The following is an 18,009-nucleotide window of genomic DNA, read 5'->3' as shown; positions in this document are numbered from 1 at the left end:
GCCATTTCACAGATGATTTAACTTTGATTAACCTGCTCCATAGAAGCACATCATCCAGACAACTGTAACTTCACTTGTGTTGTTATTGCTAGGTACAGCCTAATTTAAGGCAATGCTTTTCTTTCCACCTCAACAAAATACATTACAATTTTGATGTTAAGACAGAGTAAAAACTCAGTGGTTCATTAACCTTGTGTTCAGTGTTCATTGACAAGAGTTGGTCACTTTTGCAGTAACTGCTACTTTACTGCAGTCTTTATTGTACAGTCTGCTGGAGTGATATCTATTGATGAAAGCCAGACTGCAGTAAGCCTGAAAGCACATGGCATATAAAAAAATGATAGTATAGCACACAGCTGCTTTCATGATGTCTGTATTCTTGTGCCCTAAATGTGTTCAGTTTGCTATTAGAGGGGGAAGGGAAACAATTTTCTTTAAACGACATGAAATAAAATCCCTTGTGCTTTTTCTTATAACAATTGAGAATTGGGAAGTGATCACCAAAGGCTTAATCCATCCATATTTGAAGTGTTTTGTCTCTTAATACTAAGCATTTCATTCGAGCCTTAATATTCTGATAATGGATCAATAAATTGACTGCATGCAGGCTTCTGATGAATTCATTCATATTGTACTCGAGTTAGAAAATGGAAGAATTCAGAATTTGGACAGTTTTATATAGAGAGAGGAAAAAAAACAAATACTGGAAATATGAAATAGAAACAAAACGTAATGAATAACATTCAGCATTTGAATGAGAAACACAGATTAATATTCAGCTATGACTCTGGGACGCTACATAAATTCAAGTTGCTGTTGACTCTTCATTATTATAGCCAACAGAGCTGGTTGTTCTCATGAAGGGTCAGATGACCTTGCTGTTATGTCTGGTTTAGGCTGAGTATATCACAGTAACAAAACTGGTGGTCCTTTCCTTACCAACACACACATTACTCACTAAAGTATTGGGCTTGGATTGTCTTTTGTGCTGTGTGTTTGCAGCTCAATCTATCACGTTCCATACGGTGGCATTGTGAATGCAATGCGATGACATCCTACGTGTTGATAGTCGGGGCCAGCTCGTTTTAGTCCACTTAGTGTGTCGAGACAAAAAGCTAAATTGTTGGGAAGCCAATGGATGCTGGAATCTGCTGGCTGAGGGTGGTGTAACAGGTTGTGTATTTTTGCCTCTGATTGAGACAGTGGTTGGGTGTTGTCCTCATGGGATGCAGATTGACTTCCTGTGTATCTCCAGGATATTCTGCATTTGTCTCTTGTCACATTACGGTATTTTCAGAAACACAACCAAACATAATCTTAGCTAGAACATTTAAAGAGAGCTTATTTTTAACATAGGGTAAGAATAACCATATTATATATTATGTGGCAGAGACTAAGTTATTGTGCTGAAGTGTGTTTATATTCCATCTTGTTTCCAGGTCTACTTTAGGGCTAAATTATTAAAAAGACTAACTGTAGATAGTAAATTACACGTGTTTACTATAAATGTTTTGTTTTCATTGTTTTGAGCGTTGTGCTGCTGTGGATTATGGAGTAATTTATTTCTGAGACTCTTTTAGGAGCTGCAGGAAACTATTGCATTTGTTTTCGGGGTGCATTCTGAATAGCATAAAGAATATTATATCTTGCTTGTCCACTGTATTTTTAACAGAATTTTTGTTTCAGTTATAACTGTGATGGATGTTAGGGATTAGAACATTCTCTTCTTAAATACTGTACCTGGTATCAAATTCTCAAAGAGTTATAATTATTATTTTGCTTTTACTCCCCAATATTTACCTCATGCACAAGTTATTTTCAGAATCAAAATTCCTCACAGTGTTTAGTTGGAGAGCACAAGCGAACAATAGTAATGTTATACTTCCTTCATTCGCCCCCATACACACTCGCTCACACATATAATAGACACAGATACATGCATACACTTAATTGACAGAGCCTATTTTTCGGATAGAGTCTAGAATTCTATTATTTGAGCTATAGAGGTGTCCTTTACATTCTCTTATAATAATACAGCTTTGCCAATATATTTCCTTCCCTGGTAAGTTTATTGATGCTCTCAGTTACCAGCAGTATCACTTCTGGGTTAAAATAACAACTTCTGGGTCAAACACCTCACACCACACCTTGAAGTCACAATTGAACACGATTCTCCAAGGCAGCACTGAGACTGCTTTGGATGAGACAAAAACCCAAGGACTGGATAAATGAAGGTCCAGTCTCCACTACAGACCGGTGTTGAAAATAGGCCACTATTTGTAAAATTGCATGGACTTTGCCCGTGTTCTGCCGATTTTTTTTCCCCCTCCTATTCAAATTCACCCAAAACAAATAGTCCCTCATTTCATTGTACAAAATAGCTGCTGCACTCCCACAATTACGGTAGTCTGCAGCAACTCACTTTATAAACCACTTTGAGGTATATTGATATGATCAGGTTCTATACATGCGACTGCCAGGATGGTGGAAGGCGAACTGGATGGACCTTGGTCTTCTTTCGCCTAGCAAATTCAAAATATGTGCATAATTTTCGTTAACTATCTCAACTATGCTCCTGCATTATTTTTGGTAGCATAAGAAAAAGCTTCTATTGACAGGCGTGGTTTGAAAAAGTCACTGATCATTTTATAAAAGGACTAGCTAATCCTGAAAATTACAACTCTAGGTGAGATTAAGTAAGATTTAGGACTTCCTGTCGAGTATATTGTTCAATCATCAGATACAGCTGTATTCTATCCCTTGTTTTAACGTGACTTTCTGCATCTCCTGGTTTTGATTTAAAATATGGTTATTACAGTATCAAGCTTTTGGTCTTGGGGAAAATGTTCATTTCAAAATCATTTAGTGTAAAGGTTTTGGATTTGATGATTGTATGTAAAACTGTCAACAGAGTGACATGGGGGGTAGGTACACCTGCAGAGATTATTTCAATCTTGGGTGTCACGTTTTTGGTTTTGTACTTGAACAAAGTTGGACCCCTACTGTCAGACTGCTTTCAGATTAATAGATTGTCCAGTGTATAAGTGATTTCTGTGAAAGGATGTACGTCTTCTGTGTCTCAGTGTGATTATTTTTTGAAAAAAAAGCTTTTATTTTTTAAGTAGCACAAAAGCTATAATTGGCATGCTTTGTAAGGAAGTGTCAGTGTGTGAGAGATCGGAATCACTATGAATTCTTTTTAAGCATTTCTTCCCCTTTGCACCACCGCCTCCTCAGTGAGGTCATGGAGATCACTAGCTTCTCCTGAAATGGCCATTTTTGCTGGCAGGTGCATTATACCCTGTGTTTTCAGATTGTTTTTCCATTCTGAATGGATGGCAGGTTGATTGCTCTGGCTGCATTCTTAGAGAAAGGGCTGACAAATGCTGCAGAGCTTGCTCAAAAGACAGTGATTACTGTTTTCCTTTGCAGCTGATTGAAGCCCTTGAAAGGAAAGATTTTAACTTCCCCATTTGGGTTTGAAAGTGTGAGCATATCTGCAGGATATTGAAATTGTTCATGTTATTAACCCATTTCTGTAAACTTGTCAAAATGGTAGGCACATTCAATTTGCATCTAATGTTAAATTTGCACATATGATTATCATTTTGATAAAGCACAAGTTAACATCATAGTGTGCATTTCACTGTTACTTCTCTCTGTCCTGTTACTTGCAGGTTTAATTATATTTCTATTGTCTGCCTAAATGTGTGTGTGTGTATGTGTTGTAAAGGGTATGAAAATGTAGCCATGGTTAGTGTGGTTTGGCAGCTGTTGTGGCCTACAAGATGTATTTTATTCAGCCTTCAGGCTGAATCCTTGCCTTTAACCCCCCTGGTGGGCCAATAATTACACAGTCTTGCTGTCGGGGAAGACATGATTGGAGGCAGTCGAGCGGAAAAGTTTGTGCCATCCCAATGCCACCTTGTAGTGGGGAACACAATCGCAGCAGTACCATCTGTTCTTTGTTGTCTAGTCATCTGGCCTGGCTGATGAGACCTGGTCTAGACAGCTGCTTCCCATCCTCGGACCAGCCGAGCTCATGTGGTCGAACAGCTTACAGCACCCAGCGAACAGGCGCTGACCTAACAGACCAGCAGCTTCCCCCAAATCCGAACTCGCATTCAGTCTCTGAAGTGAAAGGGCAAAGGGAAGCTTCCTGCTGTCATGTTCCTTTAGACGGACGACCTATCATTTAAATCAAAAGCAGTAGCTGTGTACAACATGACCTCAGGGAGAGGAACAAAGAAAAAAAACCAACAAGAATCAGGCCACTGATAGAGACTTAGAATATTTAAATTTTCAGGCGTAAACCATATGAATTGAATTACAAATTATTAATGCTACAAATTAGTTACGTGAAGGGAAGAAACAAAGTTAAAACCAGTATCTGGAATACTTTCTTGAGACAGATTTTAAAAAAATATTTATTTTCTTCCCTTCCCCCATTTAAAAAATGACTGCCCTCGTAAATGCCATCCTTTATGATTGAATAGGTCCTCTTTGTTAGTCAGTGGTCTTGTGCTTCAGCAATGCTGGAGGGATGCTTTGCTACAGTTCCCTTCCTCCAAATGACCAGACCAATACTGGAAACTTAAATCCTAAAGCAACGAAGAAAGTATTAGGTTCAACTCTCAAGCTTCTCTCTTGTTTGAGGTTGATGTCACTGTTGTATGTTGCCGAAACTAAATGCTAAATCGTCTTAATTGCAGGTTATATACATGTTGTCGATTAAGCCTTGGGAAACTGGGTGTTCTTTTCAGCTTTAAAATCCAGATTTGTTTATTATTGTTGTTTTGTTTTCCTTTCAATATGATCAGATATTTTAGTGGGTAGATGGTTTGAAGTTGAATTGTGGAAATGTACACAGAATCGCAGAAATATTGTGATGGCCTGTTCAATAGTCTCCACAGGTCCTCCAAACACAAGCTGCAGACCCTATAGAACTCTGCTACCCCTGTCGTCTCCCATGTAAGCCTCAGTCTGATCAGGACCATCACCCCGATTCTTGCTTGGCTCCACCGACTGACTCCCTATTCCCCCAGTGGATTGAATTCAAGATTTTCATCCTTACTTTCACATCTCCCCCACAGCCTTGCACAACTCTTCCTCTGCGACCTCCTACCCTGGGCACTCCCTCCACTTGGCAAATGTTAATTGCTTCTCCTATGCCCCACAATGTGAGCTATCAGTCATCCTGTCCCCGCTCTCTGGAACTCCATTCCTTGCATCTTGCCAGCTGTCAACCCATCTTATGACCTATTTTTGTGACTACACTTTAGGTGACCATTATTCCAACCTTCCCACCTCCATCTTTCCCCTTAGTTTAGGCTTTGTGAAATACTTTGAAACACACCTCTTGACGTGAAAGGCGCTATTTAGATGTAAGTTGTTGTACCATTGTACTAAGGTGCGTGCGCCTACAAAATATACAGTCACTACACTCCTACAGGAAATCCTGTGACGCTCTTTGAAATGTTTTGAAGATTTAATAAGGAGCTTTATCAGCATTGTTGTTCTTATGTTCCGGCTAAGTATTGAATGAACTAGAAAGCTATTAATATGCCAATGCCTCGCTTTATAGTTATGTCGAGTAGAAATTATGGCAATGCCATTTTCAAGACGAAGATATTAGTTGTTTCTTCATCGCCTTGACATTGATGGTCTGAAGGTTGTAACCGCCAAGTGCTTCTTCAGACAGCTGTAAAATATAGCTTTTCTTCATCTTGCCAGAGTAGGGTTTTTTTCTTTACATGATCACAGGTGAACAGCTTCTGAAAGAGCAAAATTACGATGAAAATTTCAGAAAGAATGTGGAAATGTAGAGTTATGGTGGTTTAAAGTGTTTCTACAGCATTAAGTTTTACAAATGGTCATTTGCAGAAGAAAATGAAGAGCAAGAGGAAATTGCAGCACCTAAAGCCGCAGTTGAACCTGAACAAGAGAAACTAGTACAGAAAGAAGAAGATAAAGAAGGTAATTTGTATAGAAATCCTTTCTGAAGCATTGCTATTGAAAAATTTAAATCTGCTTTATTTAAATGCACGTTTCATGCATTCACTTAACATTCTCAAAGAACAGTAAACCATGAACAATGTACCTTTTTGAGTCGTAACTAGGCAAGCTAACTACTAGGGACTGTATAGAACCGTTCTTAATATTTTAAGTCACTAGCTTACTCACTCCAGTGTCTCGCATTACATTTTCTTGAAATATAATGAATTGCACAAAACTGTAGAATTGCATAATTTAATTTTCAGTTTTCTCAGTGAAAAAGGTAAACCTCAGTATTGTTTTTAGAGGAAAGATTCTTAATTCTCAACCAGTGCATTACGTCAGTCATAAGATTTTTTTTGTGTGTAAATCTGCTCAAATTGAATTTAATTTATAATCTGTCATTGGCATTGCAAATGATTATTTGAGAAGGTTTTTTTGAAGCAATATCTGAGAAGGAGCCATGTTCCTTTTCAATTTCTTCCCTCCTGTTAAGATAATGATTTATGATCTTGTGTTGTTCAGTGGGAGTTGGTAACTCAGTCATTCTTCCTATGTGTAACTAAGCTGTGAGGGTCAAAGGCTATTTAACTGTGAGGGGCATCTGAACCAAGTCCAAATCTGTCCTTCTCCACTGTACGCTCCTCTGCAGTGTTTCAGCACAAGTCCCAGGTCCATGATCAAGAGTGAGAGAGGCATATTGGTATATTTTTCTCCACCCTCACTCGGAGACACGAACTGCTGCTCGCTCCAGTGGAGTTCTGCTAACAGCACAGACGAGCCACCAAACCCCGGGACCTTCTGTTCTGTAGTGTTTCTGTGCCTCGCCATATGGTGCCTTTACCACAATACAGTTTTTGACTTACTGTGTACTTTCATACAAGCAAATAGACATTTTATATCTGTTTTATATCTATATCAAGTTTTATATTGTTCTTTACTTTTGAAAATTCTTAAATAGATGATTAAATATATGAGGTACACTGAGAATAATAAGGCTGTACAGTAATAAGGCCTGATATTTTCATTTAGTTTTATTTCATTAGCCTTGCTCGCATTTCTTATTCAACAGGTGCAGCACGGGAACTCTCGGAAGAAGAAAAACTACAAATTATTCACTCTGATGAATTTGCCATCTTCTTTGATCATAGCACCCGAATAATTGAACGGGCTCTTGCGGAACACAAAGACTTGTTCTTTGACTACAGTGGCAAGGATTTAGAAGAGAAAGAAGGGTAATGTTTAGAGCTCTTTACTATTAAAAATTCTTAAAAACAAATAAGAAAAGCAACGACAGTAAACCCTCATCATACCGGGCGTCCGGAATTCGAAGCTAGCTGGATTCCACAGGCCCACTGACTCCCGACTCCTAACTCTCCTAGGAATATAATAGGAATCTCAGCAGTAAAAGATTCATAAATTCTGTCCTGTTTCCCCCCCCCCCCCCCACCCATTAGTCCAGCTAGCCAGGGTTTAAGTGTATGTATTATTGACCTATTGACCTGTATCTTTCTTAACAGAGAACTCCAGGGAGGAACAAAACTTTCTCTGAATAGGTCTTTTTTTGATGAGCGCTGGTCAAAACATCGTGTTGTTACATGCATGGATTGGTCACCTCAGGTAATAGAAGAACTCTTAATTTCTACGATGGAGCAAAAGGCAACTTGCTTATGACGTGTTTATTTTCAGAGCCCAGCCCATGAAACCACCTTGAGCTCTATAAAAGGGGGACAAATTTCACAGAAACTCATCTGGTATAAATACGTACTAGTACATGAAGAAGTGATCCGGGGTTGAGGAAAAATCAACCTAACTTTTTCACCATACACAGGTTATACGATCTTCCTCAGCAATGAAATGTTCAGTAGCAGTCGGTCCATCATGGCCTATTACACAGCCTCTAAGTGAGACTTTCATTCTTCTTGATTTCACAGCAGTACTTTTGTTACTTGTTCTTCAGGGCTGCTGCTGTAACGTCAGGGGAATCAAGAATAAATGTAAAACCTATTATACTAATACCTTCTGGATTTGATTTGAAGCTGTGTGAGTTATCATGGTTTAAGTAGAACCAGTGTCATTTTCATTAGCACTAGGCTTCACCTAATGCTCAAACGCATAGTAAATCCTCTCCATCTCATTCTGTGTTACCTTAAATAAATGTGCGTCACATCACATAATACAATTCAGTTAATGTTCTTACCATCAACCAAAGCTGTCCTTCAGTCATGGGTAAGTGATTTAAAATGCCACTGAGAAGGCTAATAAGAATGCTGGATAAATGCTGAATTATGTAGACAGTGTTCATAAATGCTGGCGTCCTGAAGTTTGTAGTTTGACGTGTTGGAGGTCCATATTTTCCTTTTGTAACTTCTGGCCATGGGCATCTGTCACCCCAAAAATCCTCGATAATTGATCTTCATAAAGAGTCTTTGCGAAGGCTCCTCTGGGTTACGTTAGCAGGTTCCTGAAGTGTCCTCCTTAGATATCCGTAGCAGTTTGTTTATGATGTGTTTATTTTCAGATCCCAGATTCTGAAACCCATCTTGAGCTCCACTCTCAGTCGTCTCTTAAAATGGCCAGTGTGTTTGATCAGAGGCTGAAAATTAACCTATTGGTCAAGGGAACAACTATTTAAATAACCATAGACTGGAGTTTTATGACAAATTGGATGAGTAGATTGACTATTAATTTCCTCTTGCCTGAATTTGTTACTGTTTTGTAACGACGAACATTGTGATTCTGTAGTTATTGTTCAATTGCACGTTGCCTTCACTCAGCCATCAATGACCTGCTTCATGTCACTATCCGTCCTATCATCGACAGGTGGGCTTTTAACCGTTCTGCCATTCATCTCTGGAACTCCATCACGGAGTCTCTCCGACTGTCTCCCTCCCTCCCCTTGTTCATGATTTGGTCATTTCATTCTCTCCTCATCCACTTCGGCTCTCACCCCCAGCAGTGCCCAGCCAAGTGCTGTAAGATATCCTCCTGACTTGAAAACCATTATATAAATGTATACGGTATTGGTTGTATGTGCTGAGTCATGTATGAAACTTTTTCCATTGCCTCACCAATGTTGAGAGGGTAATATAATCACAATTTCTCTTTTTTTTTTTGCTGTTTCACTTTCAACACTACACTCTAAATAAGACATTGATTGTGAATATTGGTTGCGAATATTGGAATTTATGATGTACAAAACCCGTAGCGAATCCTGTGCTTTGTGACAGTTAATACATCTGTATTAAGTCTTTACATTCTCACAACTCACGGCCACAGCTTACTCTCTGGACTATTACATGTGATCAGTAAATTGAATTCACCGAACCAGGCACAGTATTAAAGACATTTTTCAAATACCCTATTTTTTACCTTTTTTATAATGATTTGTAACATTGTATACTGAACTCTTGGGTGCCATATCCAAACTGAACATACCACTTTGATTTTTAAAAAAAAAAAAGATATTTGATGCAACCAGGCAACCATTTTTATTACGAGGTAATACTTTTATGTCAACAGTGTCACTGCATAAAGTAATGCTAAATCTTTGCTTGTCAAAGCACACAACAGAACGTGAATCAAATCTAACACACATGCTTTTGTGTTCACTCACTGCTTTGCGAGCAGTTCAGACCAACATCTGTTTGAACTGGTGAGTGACGCACAGCTAAACATTTCGCTGCCACACACAATGGTACGGTTAAGCCTGAGGCGGTCAGCATTTCCTGTTAATATTTCTTTTCTGATTTTGTTGTCAACAGTATCCAGAACTGCTTGTTGCCTCATACAATAACAAAGAAGATGCCCCCCATGAGCCAGATGGTGTAGCTCTTGTGTGGAACATGAAATTTAAGAAACCCACCCCAGAGTACATCTTCCAATGCCAGGTATAGGTATTGCATGAGATCCTGATGAGCTAAACCAGCATTTCCATCTCAAGAACTGGAGCATAGCCAATGAATATCTAATGCTCAACATCATGATCTCATTAGGCTAGCATGCACATTGGTTTACCAGTTGATGGGGGCAGTAAAAGTTTTTCCTTGATTAAGGGTTGCTTCTCTGCATTGCTAAAAGTTATTGTATTAATCTCTTGTATGGATGAAAATGCTTTAAATTGATCTGTGTATTAACTGAATCCGGGACTACACAATGTTTCCAACATTGTTAGTGCCCCAAATATGAAATGAATAAGTGTGTGACACCCAAATCTTTATTTCAGTACAAAATGTTAAATGCAACAAATGGTGTTTACGATAAATTTTTCAGTTTGCTTTATACTAAATTCTAGATCTGTATAAAACACAATTTTTAACATCTATACAGCAATGTTAAAGTACAACCGGGATTGAAGGAAGGATTGTAGTTAGCCTGAAGGCAAGTTTCTCATGTTACATGCTAAACATAGTTTAAGGTTCCATCAGCCATTGAATGCTTGCCAAATAGACACATTAAATCTATCCAGAGAAAATTTCAAGCACACTATTTTTTAAAAACTCACAGAGGGATTGGGGAATACATCTTCTACCTCATTATACTGTTTAATTCTTTTGTGAGTTTGCCTATTATGTTTTTCATCCACTCCATATGCCCAACTACATCCAAGTAAGCAAGTCCTCACTTCCAGTTTCTCTCTGAACTAACTACTTTCAAAAATGTCTCTCCTTCGGATCACTGCAGTGGAGGCTAGTATGCAGTAAATCGATTTGGAGTGCATATTTAGTATTCCGTTGAGGAACATCACTTCATAATTTGGAAAAATTCTGATTTCTTTTTCCAACAATAGAGAAATTCAAGGACAATTTTGCATTCTTTTGTTGGAGGTGTTGAATGGCAAAGCTTCCGATGTAGCAATCTTACTGACTGACAAATGCAAATCTAGGGTGTGAAATATTTAGGTACATGTTTGCTATGAATGTGTTTGGCCATTTAAATGAATATTATGCTTTATTGTGTAGAAATAGACGGGAAAGTCTGTTTAAGACTCACTTGAGAGGTAATCTGTATAATTAAACATAACTCTAATTAGAAGAGATAGACAAAATAGCCGGATGAACCCTAGGTGGGAGTGCAAACAGTCTAATTAAAAATTGCCTTCACTTTGTTTTTTTTAAACAGTCATCTGTGATGTCAGTGTCCTTTGCACGGTTCCATCCAAACCTAGTAGTTGGAGGAACCTGCTCTGGTCAGATTGTCCTGTGGGATAATCGCAGCAACAAGAGGACACCAGTGCAAAGAACCCCACTCTCTGCTGCTGCTCACACGGTATGTGTAGGAAGGCTTAAGATGAAACACAGCCTTAAGATTCTTGTATTATTTTTATATTCTTATTACAATATATTCGTTGAGCACTTTGAGACGTCTCAACGACGTGATGAGGCACTCTTATCAAATGTAAGGATTATTATTGTAAGATCAATGCAGTTTTGAAACCATTACATTTATCATAGAATCATAGAATCGTACAGCACAAAAAGAGGCCATTCGGCCCATCGAGTTTGTGCTGGCTCTTTGAATAGAGCAATTAATGTCAATCCCACTCCCCAGCCTTTTCCCCATAACCCTGCAAACCCGTTCTCCTCAAATACCCGTCCACCGCGTTTTTAAAAGTAGTTATCGAATTGTCCTCGACCGCCCTTTCACCCTTTTATTTATAAAGTGCCTTTAATGATTATTATTTCTGTGTAGATATTTCTGCATTAATTTGCTTTATCAGATGAGTAAAAGTATTAAACATGAACTTTCATCTTTCTGCAGCATCCAGTGTACTGTGTGAATGTGGTTGGCTCTCAAAATGCTCATAACTTGATCAGTGTTTCTACTGATGGCAAGATCTGCTCGTGGAGTCTGGATATGCTTTCTCAACCACAGGTAATATAAACGGGTACCTAAGATTTTTTGTTGTATCCGATGTAGCACTTGAATTGGAAAATTGCAGTACACCTAAGGAAAAATAAATGATCTTACGCTATTTTGGTAACTTAATTTGCACGTCTTGAAATTGTGTATTTATTGATGTTGCAGATATTGCTGAAGAAATACAAGATGTATTATGTATTGAATTAGAGAACAGCACTGTATATCAATGCACAAGAAACAGACCCTCCCCGATATTTCAACTCGTACTGCCCGCTATCTCCCTGGACCTTACTACCCTAGATCAGAAATGGATAGTGAGGAAATTGCAAGCAGACCCATGTTACGCCTGTGGCGTAGCATATTAGAACTTAATGTACTCTGAATACAATCAACGTTGTGCTATTTTATTATCACGTGAAATATTTCATTAAGATATACAATGTTCACAGTTATGGTATTGTGTTTTATTCAGGACAGCATTGAGTTGATGCACAAGCAGTCTAAGGCTGTTGCTGTCACTTGCATGTCCTTCCCATTGGGTGACGTGAACAACTTTGTGGTTGGTAGTGAGGAAGGCTCTGTTTACACGGCCTGTCGTCATGGAAGGTATTGGAGAAAATACTTACTTTTATTATGTTCATTATTATTTCACTTACCCCCCCCCCCAAAAAAAAAGTGGTTGGTTATTCTATTTGCAAATGTCTGTAAAAATAGTGTGTTGTCAGGAATTTGGATTAGAAAATGTTAGAAAAGATGGTGTTGGGCAGTGTCAAAGTTGTAATGTAAAAGGTTTTAAGTTATTTCTGTCTCTTTGAGGACAGAATCAACACTCGGAAGCTAATGGACAGATTAAATCATCAAAATGTGGTATTTCAGCCTTTCTCCTTCACTCAGCAGTATGAAACTGTGGGGATTATTTTTATTGCTGTTGGGTTTTAGAATTCCTTCCGCCCCAAATCTTCTCCCCCAGAAAGAAACACTGAAAAGTTTGATCTCCCGGTCTGTAAACTGACAAGTTAATTATTTTAAGTCTCATTCTGGTTCAGGCTGACTTTCAGCAAACAGGGAATCTCCTGACCTGGAAACAACCTGTTCTCAGTACAGGGAGAGCACTTGTGCATTTAATTCTCATTTTACCAAGATGTGCTTTTAAACTACACGTGTGATAGTAATTTACAAGCTTTTAAGATTTAGGTTGCACTTGACACCGATACTCGCGGATTTGGACGGAAATATATAAGTTGCACTTTAATGTGTCTTATCACACCCAAACATCTCAGTGCTACACAGGTAATTACTGTTAAGTGTAGTGACTGTTTTTGTAGGGTTATTTGGTTTTTTGGGGGGGAAGATTAGTTAAATTGTAAGTAATGTCTACAACGTATAGCAGAGGCAGTTTGCATAATCACCATTCTTTCTGTTGCAGCAAAGCTGGCATTAGTGAGATATTTGATGGTCATCAAGGACCAATCACAGGTATCCACTACCATACCGCAGCAGGCCCTGTCGACTTCTCTCACCTCTTCATCACCTCCTCCTTCGATTGGACAGTCAAACTGTGGACCACTAAGGTAGGCTGATCGAAGCTCTCTGGCAGTGGATGTTCTTGCCACCACAGTAGAGCCTCACTGCTTTCTAATGCAATATTTTTCATTGACACAAGATGGTGCTATGGACATACTGCAAGAATTGCAATTGAATAATAATTTACCAGTTGTAATTACTTTTAAAATAATTTTACTTTCAAGATAGATACCATTATGTGTAGCCAGGTACAAAACGCGTTTATTGGAATTGTATCGTTTGAAAATGTTACAGGTTGCCTTTACAGAACTAATTTGCTGAATCCTTAAACTTGGCACTTTTTTTCCAGAACAACAAGCCGTTATATTCGTTTGAAGACAACTCTGATTATGTTTACGATGTCATGTGGTCCCCTACCCACCCTGCCTTGTTTGCTTGCGTTGATGGAATGGGACGCCTTGATTTGTGGAATCTCAACAATGACACAGAAGTAATAATACTTGAATTTGATATACCGTAGACACCTTCTCACCTCGTTGAGATGTCTCAGCATTTCGCAGGATTTTACCGTGAAGTGTAGTGACTGTATTTGTAGGTAAATGTGAGGGCCAGTTTACACAGCAGTATCCCACAGACAGCCATAAAGTAAGTGATCAATTTCAGCTGATTGTGAAACCAGGGACTCTTGACACTTGAGTACCAACCTGGACTATGGGTTCAAAGTTCCCAAGTGAGGCTTGAACCCATAACCTGCGGCTCAGAGGTGAGAATGGACCAGCCCAGCCAGGCTGCCACAGAATATGGGGAAATTGCACTAAGAGTGCAGATTGTTTGAGCAACAGCATTTCAATATTATCATCTTACCTTAGACCAACAAGAAGAAGATTCCATTTATAGAGCGCCTTTCACGTCGGGAGGACGTCCCAAGGCGCTGTACAGTTGGGTCAGGACCCGAGCATTGGGGGGGAGATGGTCAGGGTGAGGGGAGGGGGTAGAGAGTTGAGAGGGGAGCTGAAGGCACGGTCAAAGAGAAAGGTCTTGAGACCAGCCTTGAAGGAGGAAAGGGAGGAGGCGGCGAAGGCATTGGGGGATAGAGTTCCATAGCAAGGTTTAGCTGATTTTTAATGCATTTCTCTCACTTCATAACCTAGGTGCCTACTGCAAGTGTTACAGTTAATAGCAATCCCGCACTGAATCGTGTGAGATGGGCACAGTCTGGAAGAGAAATTGCTGTGGGTGATTCAGAAGGGCAAATACTGATTTATGATGTTGGAGAGGTAAGTAGCTCATTCAAACTTTGTATTCTGTAGCAGAGCAATGGTGTTTTGAGTTTAATTATCAGGAAAACAAATCCGGGAGATTCTAAAGGCTTAGGATCACAAATTGCACAATGTTTATGAAAATGAAAGTGGTTCCTCAGTCTGCATAAAATAACTATTCCGATAATGTGTAATAGACTTCATCTACTCAAACGGCTGTGCCATGAAATTTGACCAACAAATTATGATAAATGTCTATTAAGGTACTGTGGGTTGCAGTAGGGACACAACATAAATGAATAGGATATAAAGTGCTTAACCTTTCATTCTAAATAAATTTATACATTTGACAGTTTCCAATCGGTATAAGCTCACAGGACAAAACTGCTCAAGTCAATAAATACGGCAGTGGAACAAAAAAGCAAACCCAAAGTGCAACTGGATTTCTAGCTATAAATCTCTCGTCAGATGGTTACTCTTGTTTTGCAAGCAGAAGAGACAAGTGCCAAAAAATAAAATTATTGACACAAATTAATTTAAGAGCAAATTTGACCCATTGCTATTAATATGGAGGGAATGTATTGGTTAAGAGGGACCTATCGCATGTCGGCTCAAGTTAGTCTTCTCAGTTCTTTGTAGAGTGGGAAAAAAATAAGGCAGGACATGCCAGGAAGCTTCCATTTGACGCCTGAGCACTAGCTGTAGCCTCGGAGCAGATCATATGCTCATCCTCTCACTCTCGGACTCGAGCTATAGAATTATATTAAATTCCAGGGTAGGATTTTCCACGGTTACATGATAAGGTTGAAAATCTGAAAGATACATTTTCTATCCAGGATTGTAAAATTCGGGCAGAAATGTAGATTTTAAAGTAATTACAAAAAGCTGTTATATGTTGCAGCTAACAGATGTATATTTAACTATAAAAGGAGAAATGTGCCTTTAAATCTATTTACTCATATTTCCAGCTGAAGATGATGGAAGGGATGTAACATATAAAATAAATAATAATGCTTGTCTGTATTTTCCTCTTCACAGCAAATAGCAGTTCCTCGAAATGATGAATGGACACGTTTCGCTCGAACACTTGCAGAAATAAATGCAAACAGAGCTGATGCAGAAGAGGAGTCCCTGGCATGAAAGTAGCTTAAGAGTTCAAAGCAAGGTCTAAATATAGAGTAGGAACTAGAAGCACTTCCATTAAATGTACAGTTCATACAAACCATTCAAAACCTAGATTGGCAACATCTAATTTAATGGCATATGAATCAAGGTGGAACAGACTATTAATTTTATCTCAATAGCAAGCTAAAAAATACTTGGCTTATTTGCTATCAAGGCAACATACACCAATAGTTTTTTAAAAAAAAAATGACTTGTGTGTTAATATTTATTCATATGCCTTTAGAATGATGTTACCATTATGTACACCCCATATGGGGAGGGTAAATAAGAGTACATTTTAAAAAATAAAATTTCTTACATCATGGCAGGGATTATTAAGTGATTGTATTTTATCATCTACCACTGTACAAACTGCACTACTTCTGAACCTGTGGTTTTAAGCCATATTTTATATGCCTTCTGATTTTTTGTAATCGAGTATGAGCCCATTTTTTTTTTCTTCTGGACTAAGAAAATTTGTGAGTGAAATTCCACCCGGGTCAAGATTAAAGTTCTTAAATATGGCTTCAAAATTAAGGCTGTGTTTAAGAATTTGCCAAATTCTTAACTCTGAGATGCTGCGTTAATCCAGTAACTCTAGAACAGGTGGAATTTTACTCCTGTTGTTGAAAAAATCTGCTCCCAGGTCACTGTCACTGTGATATAGCTGCTTGAAGGCATACTGCAGTCTAGGATGTATTCTTTTCTGCTCCAGTCTCACTTAATGTCTTGTTCTGTGACCCCATTCTTAATAACAGTGGTTTAAACAATTTTTCATTTTCAAGTTTTTTTAAAAAATTTCAATCTGATTTTTAACTGAGGTAACCCCCAAAACACAGGCTTCATTTGTATTCCAATTGCTGACTTGTGCTGCTTTGACAGTTTGTAATTCCATGTACTCGGTACTCAAAAGGTTTTCACAATTCCTCACTCATGTTACGCAAACTCTGTGCTTTGAACTTTCACAATTGGTGAAACCATTTTTCTCAAATAGAAACTTTGCTGAAGGGTGTAATACATTTCATTGCAGTTTGTGTTATTGGTTAAGTGTTGCTTAGAGAGTAACATTGACACAACTGTGCTCATAGCCTTTAGAATTTCATACCATGTAACCTGAGCTGTAGTCTACCTTTATTTGTATACAAGTCACCTCGGTATTTTAACCAGTTGTCAAATATTTAAAACTGCTGTGGTGATACTCTGGATAATCTAATGTGGTTTTTATGTGAAGATTGTGTTTATGGTGCCTCTGACCTTAAAATGAATGGCTTTCCATAATGAGTTTAGCTTTTAATGTCTCATTAAGTTTAAACTTACACTTTCTTCCATTTGTACCTTTGAAACACTGGGCAATTTATGAATCAGATCCCTAGCAATTATTGTATCCCCAATTTAATGTAAGTGGTTTTGCTGGTTACATAATTTTGCCTTATAACTTTACCAAGATAACAGAATTCCTTTCGACCATGCTAGGTAGGAAGTAAAATCTAGTACACAATGATTGTCAAGCACAAAAAACAAGTGCAAGATTACATGTAAAACTGAAAATCCATAACCAAATGTTTTAAAGGGCTATTTAAAAAAACATCTTGTGACTTAGATGAACAAAGTTAATGTCAGTTTTACATATACCAAAATAAACAAATACAGGGAAAGAAAACTGGATATTTCATGTGTGTAGTGTCTTCTATGCTGTATGACTAACATTTTGGAATTAATCTGTATGTTGAATCAGTCATATAAATCAATCATAAAATGACAATTTATTTTGTAACTTATTCTTCTAAGTATGTAAATACAAGGATTCCCCCCACTGGTATATAATTAGGCTTGTGGAGACTAGAACCATGAAATACATCACCCATAAATATTAAGCAGAAAATATAAGTGGCTCTCTATGCAGCTTTTAGGTAACTGAATGTTCACACTTATTTCACCTCATAGTCAATCTACTTTACAGTATATCCTGCAAAAGACACTATCAAATATAAGCATTGTTTGATTTGTAGCAAAGTGATCACAAAAATTAATAATTTTAATTTTTGATAAAATCTTCAGCAAATGCACTGAAATGTGAAAGCCAATAATACCAAATATAGTACCTCACTCTTGTCTCTTGTGTAGAGGTTCTGAAAGTGAACATTTCCTCCTAAGACAGCATGTCTGCTGTGAATGGCTTACATACAATTATAATTCACTAGCTGAC

At 38.1% G+C, this 18,009-nt stretch overlaps 1 protein-coding gene across 2 annotated transcripts in view; it reads left to right on the top strand.

The window, feature by feature from the left end:
* Positions 1 to 17,565, top strand: part of LOC103176446 (cytoplasmic dynein 1 intermediate chain 2) — a 33,345-nt gene extending 15,780 nt beyond the window's left edge. For both annotated transcript variants that reach the window (XM_042336346.1, XM_042336347.1), the window contains 11 exons: positions 5,884 to 5,976; positions 7,067 to 7,229; positions 7,515 to 7,614; positions 9,759 to 9,884; positions 11,116 to 11,262; positions 11,755 to 11,868; positions 12,329 to 12,462; positions 13,283 to 13,427; positions 13,730 to 13,870; positions 14,532 to 14,657; positions 15,678 to 17,565. In XM_042336346.1, coding sequence (XP_042192280.1) covers positions 5,884 to 5,976; positions 7,067 to 7,229; positions 7,515 to 7,614; positions 9,759 to 9,884; positions 11,116 to 11,262; positions 11,755 to 11,868; positions 12,329 to 12,462; positions 13,283 to 13,427; positions 13,730 to 13,870; positions 14,532 to 14,657; positions 15,678 to 15,779 — 1,391 coding nt within the window. In that variant the 3' untranslated portion in view covers positions 15,780 to 17,565. The remainder of the gene's footprint in view (positions 1 to 5,883; positions 5,977 to 7,066; positions 7,230 to 7,514; positions 7,615 to 9,758; positions 9,885 to 11,115; positions 11,263 to 11,754; positions 11,869 to 12,328; positions 12,463 to 13,282; positions 13,428 to 13,729; positions 13,871 to 14,531; positions 14,658 to 15,677) is intronic.
* The last annotated feature ends 444 nt before the right edge of the window (positions 17,566 to 18,009 follow it).

This window comes from Callorhinchus milii, unplaced genomic scaffold (assembly GCF_018977255.1).
Source record: "Callorhinchus milii isolate IMCB2004 unplaced genomic scaffold, IMCB_Cmil_1.0 Scaffold6, whole genome shotgun sequence".
Classification (NCBI taxonomy): Eukaryota; Metazoa; Chordata; class Chondrichthyes; order Chimaeriformes; family Callorhinchidae; genus Callorhinchus; species Callorhinchus milii.
The sequence above is the reverse complement of the archived record's forward strand: the minus strand, read 5'-3'. Positions and strand labels throughout refer to the sequence as shown.